General features: G+C 43.8%; 1 protein-coding gene across 1 annotated transcript in view; it reads right to left on the reverse strand.

Annotated features, from left to right (window-relative positions):
- Positions 1 to 13,314, reverse strand: part of PTCD3 (pentatricopeptide repeat domain 3) — a gene marked incomplete at its 5' end in the record, with an annotated part of 41,237 nt that overhangs the window by 20,195 nt on the left and 7,728 nt on the right. Inside the window, 6 exon segments of the mRNA XM_019525808.1 lie at positions 2,306 to 2,379; positions 3,663 to 3,778; positions 7,317 to 7,440; positions 7,820 to 7,924; positions 8,191 to 8,259; positions 10,484 to 10,529. Of these exon segments, the coding sequence (XP_019381353.1) occupies positions 2,306 to 2,379; positions 3,663 to 3,778; positions 7,317 to 7,440; positions 7,820 to 7,924; positions 8,191 to 8,259; positions 10,484 to 10,529 (534 nt within the window).

The following is a 13,314-nucleotide window of genomic DNA, read 5'->3' on the forward strand; positions in this document are numbered from 1 at the left end:
GAAGGCTCATGTTCATCTTGTGGTCAGTCATGACCCCCAAGTCCCTTTCATCTGTAGTGCTAGCCAGTATAGCACTGCCAAGCCTATAAGCATGCTGCGGGTTTTTCTTCCCAAGGCGGAGAACCTTGAATTTTTTGGTGGTAAACACCATCAGGTTCTCGTCCGTCCATTTTCTAAGCCTGTCCAGGTCAGCCTGGATCACCCTCCTGTCCTCAGGTGTGGATGCTTTACCCCAGAGTTTGTTATCACCGGCGAACCTGGGCAGTCTGCTTCTGACTCCAATGTCCACATCATTAATGAAGATGTTGACTAATATAGGTTAAAGAACAGAGCCTTGGGGGACCCCACTGGTCACAGGGCACTATGACAACTGACTTCTGGGTCCAGCCATGGAGCCAATTCCCCAGCCAGCGGATCGTGGTGGACCCGAGGCCGCAGTTGACCAGTTTTGCCAAGAGGTGATCATGGGGTACCAGATCAAAGGCTTTTTTTGAAGTCAAGATATACAACATCAATCTCCTCTCCCTTGTCCACGTGATACGTCACCTGGTCGTTAAAGGAAATAAAGATTGGTCGAGCAAGACCTACCCACAACAAACCCGTGCTGGCTATCCCTCAGGACGTTGCCATCAGCCAGTCCGTTAAGAATGGCCTCTCTGATAATCTTTCTAAGACCTTCCCTGGGATAGAGGTCAGGCTGATGGGCCTGTAGTTTGCCAGATCCACTTTCCTCCCTTTCTTAAAGATAGGCACCACATAGGCCTTCTTTCAATCTTTGGGCACTTCACCAGAGTGCCAGCTCTCAAAGATCTATGCCAGCGGCTGAGATACAATGCATGCCAGCTCCTTGAGTACCCTTGGGTGTAAACTGTCAGAGCCGGCTGACTTGAAGGTACCCAGCCTTTTAAGGTGTTCCTTCAAGAGGTCAGCATTGATGGAGGGCAAGGAATCTCCTTCACTTGGGCTTCCCCGTCCCATAATGGGCAGGGGCATCCCATGGGACTGGTGAAAGACAAATGCAAAGTACCCATTTAGCCAGTTGGCTTTTTCCTGGGTGTTCGTTATCAGCTGTCCCACCTGGTTTAGCAGGGGTCCAGCGTTGCCCTTGCTTTTCCTCCGGCTCCCCACGTATCTAAAAAAGGACTTTTTATTGTCCTTGATGCTTGTAGCCAGTTGGAATTCTGTTGCAGCCTTGGCTTTCCTCGTTTGCTCCCTGCAGGTCTGGACCAGTGCAGAATTTTCCTCCTTGGGAGGTAGATCCCATCCTCCATCCTTTGTAGGTCCTTTTTAGATGTAGGAGGTCTGCTACTTCATTGCTGAACCAAGGGGGCTGCTGTGCCCTTTTGCTGAGTTTTCTCGTAGACAGAATAGACTTAGCTTGTGCATCCAGGATCGCTCCCTTGAGGAGCAACCACTCTTCCTGAATTCCCTTCCCCTTTGGGTCATGGTCCCTTAGGGCCTCACTGACAAGCCTCCTGAGCTTGTCAAAGTCAGCTTTCCTGAAGTCAAGTACTTTTGAGCTACTTAGAATGGTACCTCCCAGGCTATAGGAGTCTTGATGATTCTTCCTCCCTAGGTGCAACACAGGGCACTTATCTTTGCTTAACTGTATCCTTTTCTGTTCCTCCCACTTCCCCAGCCTGTCCAAGTCTGTCTGGATTCGCTCCCTGCCCTCTAGTTTGTGTACTGCCCCCCATAGTTTGGTGTCATTTGCAAACTTGGACAGGGTGCTTTCTACTCCCTCATCCAAGTCACTAATGAAGATACTGAACACTACTGGTCCCAGGACAGAGCCTTGGGGGACTCTGCTGCCCACATTTCTCTAGGTAGAAACCGACCCATCCGCCAACACTCTCTGGGTGCATCCCATAAACCAATTTTCCACCCACCGGACTGTGTAATAATCTATATTACAACTGTTTAGTTTATTTATAAGAATTGGGTGCAATACTGTGTCAAAAGCCTTTTTAAAATCTAAGTAACATCTACCTCTGTTCCTTCATCCAAGCATTGTGATCCAGTCATAAAAAGAAACCAGGTTAGTTAGGCACGTATACATATACATATAAAAACAAAACCAAAAACTTGTTTGGCAGTTCAACTGGATACAATTTTGTTCATGTTTTGTGATCCAGTAAATACCTGCATCTCTTACGCCAATGTGCATTCATAAAGGAACAACTGAAGATATAAATCTTTACAAATATGCTAAGCAGCAAAAACTCTTTTTTTTTTTTTTAAAAAGAGATCCACATCCATGGTATATTTAGTAAAGTTCAAGAAATAATGGTAGAACAGTCCATACCTCCACGTACAAACAGTGATGTCTCTGGTATTCTTGAAACTCCCCCACTTCTTTTGCTGAACTGGAGCTGTTTCCTGAAAAAGATTTATTTCTGTAAATTATTTTTTCAGTAACTTATTGGCTTCCTACTGCACTTCTAATGAGGGCCATCAAGGTTAAGAACAGCTCTGCTTACACAGGATTTAAAGAATATAAAAGTAATCTGGTACTTCCCCTGGCTCTCCATAGTGGAGAGGTCACTTAGGGTTTAGACCCTACTTGCTTATGGAACTGAAGTTCTTCCTCCAACCCACAATTTACAGTGGGCAAATACAGATGAAGTGTAAGTGAATCTATACACAAATCCCAGGGAAGAAGGAGGCATGAGACATCTAGACTACATTTGGCTGGTCTCCTTTTAGACACTTTATTTACTGAAGGGAAAGTCAGGCCAGAAGTTACACTTATCTCATTAGCTGTTCCTTAAGAAAGAAAAAATAAAATTAAGGCAGAAGCATACTTCACTGTTTGTTTACTACCCTTGTGCCCTACAACAACATTCATTTCTTTCAACAAAAGTCTTGCCCCCACAGCCCATTCCACCCAACAACAGGAAAAAGATCCCTCTGTGTCTTCAATAAGCTAAAATGGGTACAGAGCAAGGGGAAGTTTTGAGCATGGAAGTGTGTCCTGGAACCTGTGCGCCACAACTGGCGAGCAGATGAGGGAGCTGGGCTGCAGGACAGAACCATATGAAGACCTATTCTGCCCTTTCCCACCCCTGAGCCACCCCATGGCCAAGGAGAGAGTAGCAGCACCTGTGTGGGACAACATTTGCTTGTCTCTGATCAACAGCATTTAGCACCTCTGAGTACAGCACCTGCAAAACAGAACTGTGGACTCTGGCCAGGTTGTGGTTAAAACCCACACTAGCAGCATCAGTGCTCTACTGTGGTCCTCTGACTAGTGTGGGCAAAGAGCCCCAACTTTGGGATGCATGTTAGTCAGCCAATACTCTATAACTCCAGTACAGTAACTACAACAACACCCTCTGGAAACATGACCATCACAGAGAAAAAAAAAGTTCACTACTCTCAACAGCTGTTTAAAGACATAGCTCTTACTAACATGGTTTCAACTACATCTAGACAAAGTCCTGGAGATCTGTGTTCAGCCTTTAAGGTGGCCACTGTGTGGGAGCTCATATATAGGACAAGATTTTGTAAATACAATAAAATAGTGTGTCAATACATGCATCTGCCTGGCATCTCACTCCTGTTCCAAGTACTGAAGATACAGCAATCTTTTCCTCATCACAAGTGCATGCTTATGGCTTAAAACTAGAACAATTAAATGGCCAGTCACAGATTTTTCATACTTCTGATTCTTCTGACATTTCTTTTTCAGGCAGGTAATCTCTAGGAGGTTCTCGATCTCCATAGAAACACAAGAGATCCAGAAGTCTGTTCGTTGTCTTGAGAGATACGGGATTTCCTGCAAGCAATAAGGAGGCAGAACAAGCAATAAGGGCAAGGATACGCTGTTTATTCTATGGATACATGAAGTCAAGCTTATAACTGTCACCAAAATGCATCATAGCTTCCATACCCTCACCTGGACTATTAGGAGGACTAGGAAAAGGTGAAGGCAACATCTGTAGACTTACATAGTTACAGCCTGAAATGATAAACCTAGAAGAGCATTTCTGTGAGGAAATAACGCATCTGCCTTCTTAGCCATAGCTCTGATGCCACTGGCACTATTCAGAAAGTGGGCACAGGACTGTTTTGCTGACTAACCGCTGAGGAACGCTTACAGCCAGCAGCCAAGAGACGAGCAAGAACTGCTGTAAAATTAACAACATCGCTACAATGCCAAGCAGGTTCCAGAAAGACTCCTATGACCTGCCGCATCATAAAAAGTAGGAAGGAACAAACAGGATTTCCATCAAAACATTTAAACCCACCAAATTCCAACACAAGTGAAGAAGTTCTCTTCATCTGCTGAGGAGGCAAGCACATAAGAACTGCCATTTATTGGGTCAGACAATAGGTCCATCCTACCCAGTCTCTCACACTGGCAGAGAGTGGATATTCAAAAGGGAGTGAAATGGGTATGACCAAGGCTTTTCTCCTGTTCCTCTTCCACTTACAGGCTCCAGCATTTAAGGTCTAGGAAATTCTGATTCAGAGGCTATACCCCCAACTCTCATGCTCAATAGCTATGGATGCACCTTTTTTTCATGAATTTGTCCAATCCCTTTGTGAATCTGGCTCAACCAAAAGGTACTCAACGTTTTTGCCACATGGGCTGGATGGGCCACATCTGGTCCATCTGCAAGTTCGACTGGCTGGTAGGTCCAATCTGGCACACAGGGCAGGCACAGCAGGGCCTGATCTGGCCATGCAGAGAGAAGGGAGGCAGTATTAATTGCCACTGCTTCCTTGCCACCAAGTTTCCCAACCCAAGCGGAGTCCTGCGGGCCAGAAGCCACGGCTCTGTGGGCTAGGAGTTGAGCACCCTGGACTAAACTGTCAGTTTTCACAACATCTTGGAACTGGTGCGGAACTCATGGCTACACACTGGGCACATCTACATAAGACATTTACTGTGAAGCTGACTAATTAGATCTGCAGTAAAGTCTCAGTGTCTGCGTGAGCAGTGCTATTAGGACAGGTAAACTAATCAACTCTGCCATAGGTTAGTACCTGTCAACACAAGTACTATCCTAGAGCAGAGTTATTAACTCCACAGCAACACAAAGCGTAGATGCTGATGAGGCTGGCTGGGGCAAGAGGGTGCTTCAGCAGGGTGCTTCTGCCTGCTGACTTGTCTTGCACCCCTGTGCCTCAGCCAGCCCCCTCTGCAGCACACTGAGCATCATCCTGGGCACATATGCAAATGTGGCGCCCGGGAGCAATAAACACTGGTGTAGTATGTGCCTGAGTTTATTGCTTCATGCTAACAGCACATGTAGATGCGTTCTCCGCATGTGTGCTGGGGTAGGGGGGAAGCTTTTTTGTTAGTTTTAAGCTTACTGCCCGAGTTTCATTTTGTGACTCCTGTATTGTGATAGTCAATAATAAATCCCTATTTACTTTCTCTCAACTATTCAGTATTTTGTAAACCCTTATGTTTCCTCTCCAGCATCTCTTTTCTAAACTGGATGCTGAAGGGGCCTAGCCTCTTCAGTCTCTCCTCATATGAAAGCCCCTCCATACCACCAATCATCCTTATTGCCCTTCTCTGGAATTTCTCTAGTTCTCCTATAGAGGACCAAAACTATGCACAGTATTTAAGATGCAGATGAACCATGGATTTATGAAGGGCATAACGGTACTTTGGTTTATTTACAATTTCCTTCCGAATAATATCTAACATTTAGTTTGCCTTTTTTGACAGCTGCTGAGCACCAAGCTGATGTTTTTAGTGATGTGCCCACAATGATTCCCAGATCTCCTTCCTGTATGGTAATAGCTAATGTAGAGAACTTTCATAGTGTAGGTATAAGTTTGGGTTATTTTTGCCCATTTGCACCACTTCACTTATCTACACTGCATTTCACTTGCCATTTAGTTGCCCATTTGCTCAACAGTGCCAGATCCTTCTGCAGTTTTTCAAAGTGCTAAAGAACAAGACAACTTGTGAATAACTGTGTGTTATCTGCCTGTCTGGCCACCTTGCTACTCACCCCTTTTCCAGATCATTTATGAATGTTAAACAGCACCAGTCCCAATACACACCCTGGAAGACCCTGCTGTTTACTTCTTTCTATCCCAAATTCTGACCATTTATTTTATACTCATTCTGTATTTTTCTCTTTAAGCCAATGTCTAATCCACAAGTGTAATCCCATGACTACTGAACTTCATTAAGTGTGTCTGATGAGCAGGGATCCTGGTTTTCTCTGATAAAAAAACCAAAACCCAGTTTTTGGTTTAAAAAAAGTAACCCCAAATCCACATTTTTCCATGGTTAAAATGAAACACCACTAAAAATAGATATAGCGGTGTTTCATTTTAATCATGGAAAAAATGCGATTTTGGGGTTACTTTTCTTAAACTGAAAATTAGGGATTTTTTTTTTTTTTTTTTTTAAATCGGAGAAAGCCAAAATACCACATCAGCAAGGATCCTATCAAAGGCTTTGTAGAAGTTCAGATACGCTATGTCGACAGGGCTTGCTTTGCCAACATTTTCACTTCCCTCAAAAGCTTTGTATTCTAAGATTCCTCCCATTAACTGAAGATGAATTTAAGAAACTAGCCTTCCTTAGCAAGGCCAGCCTTGTTGGAGGAATGCATGGCTGGTATGCTATTCTGGCACAGCACTAAGGAAGGATGCAGTTTATAGCAACAAAGCTATGATTTTGCCAGCGTAAACGCATCTACATTTGGGGCTTTCCCTGGCACAGCTATGCCAGTCACAAATTGCATCTGTCACAGCAGTGACAAAACTCATTATGTAGACAAAATCCGTAGCATAGACTTGGTCTAATCCATTCTGGGTAAAACATGCTCTGAGATCACCAAGGTACAGATAACTGCTGTGTTAGTTCAGTTTGTTTTATTGTGACATGCTGGTAAGCACATTTGAAAACATGGGAGAACAAGAGAAATTTCCTGGAAGATTGATCAATAATCATTTTTGGATGGGAAGCATAAGATACATTGCTCAGACAGTTTAAACCAAAAAGTGTTTTAAATAACAAGGTACACTCTCTTTTCTGTTCTATGGACCACTTTGTAAAAAGCCTCACCTTTGGACTATCCTTTTTCAAATACCATTACCTCTGATTGCTTGATTGGAAAAACCTGTTTCCAGACTAGTGGGCACAACTGAAAGGGTATCAGCATGACTGCCAATAGTAGTACAAGAAAGCTTTTGAGAATCAATTCATCAGAACAAGTCATTCCTGAAACCCAGTGTTTTATTTTTAAGCCAGCTTCCTGTTAAGTCTAAGCACGCAAGTGCAAACACACACACTTGCATGCATACAGTCAGTGCCAGCTACAAAACAGCAGCTTGAGTACCTGCTTGCAGGAGCTGATCATACATGTCCACAGAAGCTTTTACTTTCCTGAGCTGGATGTGTTCTTCAAGAGCTGCCTCACTCACTCCTTCAATCTGAGGTTTAAGGTTCTCAGGCATCAAACACTAAAAGCAAAAAGCACGAGATGAACAGTACTTCAAACCCTCTATCCACCAGAACACCAAATGATTGTGTCACCCACCCTTAGCATCATTAGAACTACAACATAACAGCAGCAACCTCAGTACAAGTCATTTTCCGGGCTCTTGACACCTGAACTAGATCACAAATGCTATTTGATGCTTTGGAAAAAGTGTTTCCCCATTAAGTCCACATGAAATCACAGACTTAGTCACCAACTGTTTAGCGGCAAGTCCTAAGGCTTAGTCATTGATAGAATGCTATCGAGCTCACAACTACTGCCTTTAGTCTCACAGTCTTATAGCCCATGTTACTGAACAACCAAAGCAGAAGCAGCAAGTACTTCAAGAACAGAAAGCTTACCGGGATATGAGGTTCTGCAATATCTCTCTCAAAATATTGAGGAAATTCATTAATGATGTATTTTGCAGCATTTTTTCCAGACTGCTTACTGAGTGCAAATAAATGCTGCAGGGGAAAGAGGCAAATATTGTAAACAAACAAATGTATAACAGAGACGGGAGAAGAGCCCAAGTATGCTTGTTAGTATTTGCTCTTGGATTTGCTCAGTTCCACTTTACAGTCAACAGAATGTGGGGAAAATACAAACAAAAAAAAACAAATTCTAAACATGTTTCAAGCCCAGCAGGACATTCTTTTGCAATTTAAAAAACACACAAACAATTACTTCTGGCCTGAGGAGGGAAGTCAAAGCTTCAAAACATAATACTTACGAGCTCTGAGGAGGTTCTTGGAATAAGGTAAGGGTCATCATGAAACATATAATGAACTGCAGTGGGATCCTGCAGAAAGCAAGGGATATAATGTAAAAGATTTACAGCCTTTGTAAAATGATGCATTGTAGATTTATCCTACAATCAGAGAGTCACCATCACTTATTGCAAACACCACTTAATGGAGTCTAAGCAGAAGTGTATTTAAGGCTGCAAACTGATGTGGCCTTTGCGCTGCCATAAAATTTTTTATGGTGGCACAAAGTGAAAGCCCTCTGTCACACCATAAATGCCCAAAAATGTGTCTAAGGTAAGAGGTAGTATTCATTTGTAGCAGACGTGTTTGTTTTAAGGTGGAAAATGCATGCAGCCTAGATCCTAGGTACCCCAAAGAATTTCCCTACAGGGGATACAAGATTGCTCCCCTGAAGCCCTGGGTTTCCCTGTTCAGGGAGATGTTACTCAGAAGGATTGAGCCCATCGCTCCCAGGAGCAGCAGGTGGCTGACCCTGTGGGATAACAGATAACACCCGTTTCTTTCAATGAAGCAGATCAGCTGTGCCAGGACACATAGCCTAAGTAACAGAAATCCCTCCACTGAAATGTGGGAGTGTCTTAACTCAGGAGTAAATGTATAAATATACTGAGATTATTACAATATTTTAAAGAAGACTAAATGTTAACTCTAAGAGTCTCATTACTCCAAGATGCTGAGTCTTTTGCAGGATAAAAAGTCCTCTCAATTCTCAGAAGTTTATGAAAAATGAGGATACACTCAGGATTTGGCTCGTAATTTTCAGAAAGGACAGACCCCTATTTACAAACTCATGCCCACAGCATGTCTTGGTTTATAATGTTATAGATCAAGAAGCAGAAATGTGAGTGAGGCTCTTTTAGAAGCTTAACCTACATAGCAATTAAATAGCATAATTAGTGAAAATGAACCATGGCTGCATAAGGTACAAGGCAGTATCGACTCTGGCTGTATGCTTTATTGGTGCACACACTGTATTTCCCCCCTTTTTAAAACTTCCACAAGTACGCAACTCATAGCAATACAGTGCAGTATAAAAGAACAGTTCTAAACTACTCCAGATTATCCATACATGTGATTATATGGTAAGAAGTTGAGATGGAGCTGGAGCTGACTGTTTTCATAAGTGTGCCCAGGAAAAGACTCTTTGGCTGCGTCCAGACGAGTGCAGACTTTTTGTTCCCTGGGGACAACTAGCAGCACAACATCTTGTGCCACTGCTACTTGTCCTTGGGGAACACCTGTGCCATGCACCCTCTAGCACATAGCAGGTTATCCTGGGTGGGGTAGGGGAGGCTGGGGCCATGCAGTTTCTGGCCCAGCCCCCTTATCTGGGGTCCTGGGGAAGCTCCAGCTGTGGTCCTCCTGTAGCTGGGAGCCTTGCCGGCAGCTGGAGCGTGGCTCCGGCCAGTCAGGCTCTGGTTCTAGATGGCATGCACTGTCCCCACATGTGCCACTCCACTTTTTTTCTGCATGGGGTTTTTGATCCCTGGATCTCCCAGGGTCAAAACCCCACCCCACACTGCAAGGTAGTAGTGCAGGAAATGCCTGAATATGTGGTGCTGCAGATGGGTCTGTGGTGCCACATATTATACAGCCACGATTGTGGACACGGCCCTTAAGAGTACCATGACTACTCTGCTACAACAGAGTCCATTCCTTACCCCACCAACCAGCTTCCTGAAAACTGATGGGTTATCCAAGCCTCCAGAATCACTGGCAACTTGTCCTTAAAAGATGTGGTGATGGGAGGCCATGGGTTCTTCACTTATCTCATGCACCACGAGGGATTCAAAATTACCAGTGTCATGGACTCTTGCTGTATCACTTTTCTAGTATTACTGAAACAATGATGCATGCAGTGTGCATGCATCACATTTGAAGAAAAAGAATGATAAAGAGAAGTACAGGCAAGACTGCCCTTTGCAGGGTGGTGGGAGGCTTAGGTATAGATTTGCTGGATTAGCTACTTTATTTGGTAAATTCCAGCAACCTAGAAACTAAATTGGTAGAGCAGTATGTCCATCTTGCTTCTGCTATTGTTTCAGCCAGGAAATAATTTTTCTTTCATTAAGGGAATTAATACCTTCTAGGGACACTGCCAACGGTGCCATGTGATGTGACAGGTTTTTGCTCAAATAGGAGCTGGGATGCCACTTTTCACTTTCCACAATAGAGATCTGGGTGAGAGGCCAATGTGTTAGACAAACAGCACTACCTAACTGCATAAGCCTGATTATGCATAAAAGAAGTACTTACACGTTTTACTGTAGATGCAAGTGCTCGAAGAACTGCAAGCTTATCCCTAAATTTAAGAGCTTTGCATTAGAGTGGAACAAGCTTTCAACATCTATGCATTTTCACATTTAATATAGAACACTACAATTCCCGGATGATCAATATTTTAAACAAAACTGCACTGCTCAGGTCAACAATGCTCTAATAGTGTTTAGAATAATAATTTCATTTTTAGTTGGAGGAAGGGGGCATTAAAGTTTAGTTTAACAGATGAAGCAGCGAACTTGGGAGTGGTGGTATAGCTGTGATGGTCAAGGAAATTTGCAGGAGGCAAGGATTTTTGTGGGTGATCTCATTTACTAAACCAACTGCATAGTTAGGAAAGATTTAGACAAGTTTTGAGAACTAGGTACCCTGCCTTTGAGATACCAGATGAACAAGTATATATTCTCCTGCACCAAACACACCACATAAAGGTGGGAAGGAGCATGGTGGGGAGCAAAGAGTTTCTAGAATACTCCTTCATAGGCCCCAATTGACAGAAACCACCTCTTTGATCAGCTACTTTGATGAGCATTACTTACAGTTACCATTGGTTTTCAATGACAAAATATTTTCTCTTCCCACAGCACTCCAAGGCCCTGAAAACTCAGAGATCTATACTCAAATCTTTGTCTGGTAGTATGTTACTATGGCACTGAGTCACTAAACAGATTCACCTACACTGGTGCTTGCAGTACCTCCCTTCTAGATATGTGGCACAGCAAGCAGGATTACTCAGCACTCCAGCCACCTTGCCACCAGAGATTAACTACAATGCAGTGGATACAACATACATCATCGTGCGAGTACACCCCCTTCAGAATAACCTGCTCTTCAAGTCAAGGGCTCCCAAAAAATACATGCTGCTTGGCTTTCATTAATCTATTCCATTTACACCATCTGCTTCAGCTACATGGAACTGCCTCTTAGTCTCAGACACCCCAAAGGATCAGTAAACTTTGGCTATCTAGTACATAGGATATCTAAGTAATGAAGGAGCAAACTCTGATGTTACAGACGGTCATTAAAATGGTCCTTTAGTAAGCCACTCCTTACCTTTCTTTTAAAGACAGAGCCCTTTGTCCAGTCTTCCCATGTGACTTTCTTCCTCATGCATTCCAATACTAACTTGTTTTTTTAAGTTTTTACTGTTAGCATATAGATAAGTGCAGAGGGAAGGTATTCAGAAAGCTTCTGATCCCCACTGGGAAGGGGTTCACAAATGGGATCTTTAACACACTTCTATAACATCCAAATACAGGTAGTTCTTGACTTACAATGTTTCATGTTACAACGTTTTGCACTTATGTTTATAAACTGACACCCTGTTTCAACTCTCTGATGTCAATTTCAACTTACAACGCTTGATTCGATGTGACACTAAGCCACAAGTTCGCTCATCTCTCTGGAGAAAATCTGTCCAAACTTCCACGGACACTTTCTTTAAGAAAGCAGACAAGACTCCAGAAAAACCTGCAGCCAAGACTGCTGAAAAGACTCCAACCAAGAACCCTTCAAAAAGTCCAGCAAAGTCACCTCAAAGAAGTCCTTCCAAATCAATACGATTGCTATTTACAATACAAATACATTAATGTAGCTATATGACTCATCTATAATTGATCGAGTACAGAATTCTGGGGTATTTTTGGTGAAAATAGGGTATTGGGCCCATTCAGGAACCAATCCCTCATTTATAATATTGTTTCTTATGAGAAAATTGGTTCCCAGTTACAATGCTTTGATTTAAGACACGGTTTTCAGGAACCAATTGTGTCGTATTTCTTTTTATTTTTAGGAGAAACACCATGACAGTTAATGCAAAAATGACAGCGGGTGTCAGCTCTTTTCTCAAGAAGAGACCGAGTATTCTCTAATAGAAAGCAATGGCGAGTCACTGCTCCACACTCCATGGCTCACTCCATGGTTCACCAAAAGCATCCGAGAATGTCTCCTAGCTAAAAGGGAGGTGCACACCCAATGGAAGGGAGGGGCCATCACCAGGGATGACTATACTGCAGTTGCTTTGGGATGCAGGGGGGTGGGTCAGGAAGGCCAAGGCGGAGATGGAACTGGGACTAGTTACCCAGATCAAGAACAACAAGAAGTCCTTTTTTAAATACATAGGGGGCAAAAAGAAGGTACCAGGTAATGTGGGGCCCCTGCAAGACAAGCTAGGAAATCTGGTCGTCACACCAGACGACACAGCTAACCTATCTAACAACTTCTTTGCCTCCATTTTCCTGAGTAGGGACCGGATCAGCCCCCTACCAGGACCCCCTCAAGCTCCAGGGGAGGCACACCTAGGCCAAGGGTCAGGGAGGATCTAGTCAGGGAACTTCTGGAGGGGCTGGATGTATTTAAATCAGCTGGTCCAGATGATCTCCACCCCCGAGTGCTGAACGAATTAGCTGAGGCCACTGTGGGACACCTGGCACGGCTTTACGAGCACTCATGGTGCTCTGGTGTGGTGCCAGAGGACTGGAAGAGGGCCAACATGGTTCCCATCTTCAAAAAAAGGGAGGAAGGAGGACCCGGGGAACTATAGGCCAGTTAGTCTTACCTCGATCCTGGGCAAGGTTTTTGAGAGAATTATCCTGGCAAATGTCCACGAGGGACCAGCAGGGGAGATTATGCCTAGGGGCAACCAACACGGGTTCATTAGAGGCAGGTCCTGTCAGGCCAACCTGGTGGCCTTCTATGACCAGGTCACCAAATCCTTAGATGCAGGTAGCAGTGGGCATAGTCTTTCTGGACTTTCGGAAGGCCTTCGACACTGTCTCTCACCCTGTTCTCATTAAGAAACTGGGGGA

The sequence above is a fragment of the Gavialis gangeticus genome, unplaced genomic scaffold, assembly GCF_001723915.1.
Source record: "Gavialis gangeticus isolate Ggan-Ray unplaced genomic scaffold, GavGan_comp1, whole genome shotgun sequence".
NCBI classification, from domain to species: domain Eukaryota; kingdom Metazoa; phylum Chordata; order Crocodylia; family Gavialidae; genus Gavialis; species Gavialis gangeticus.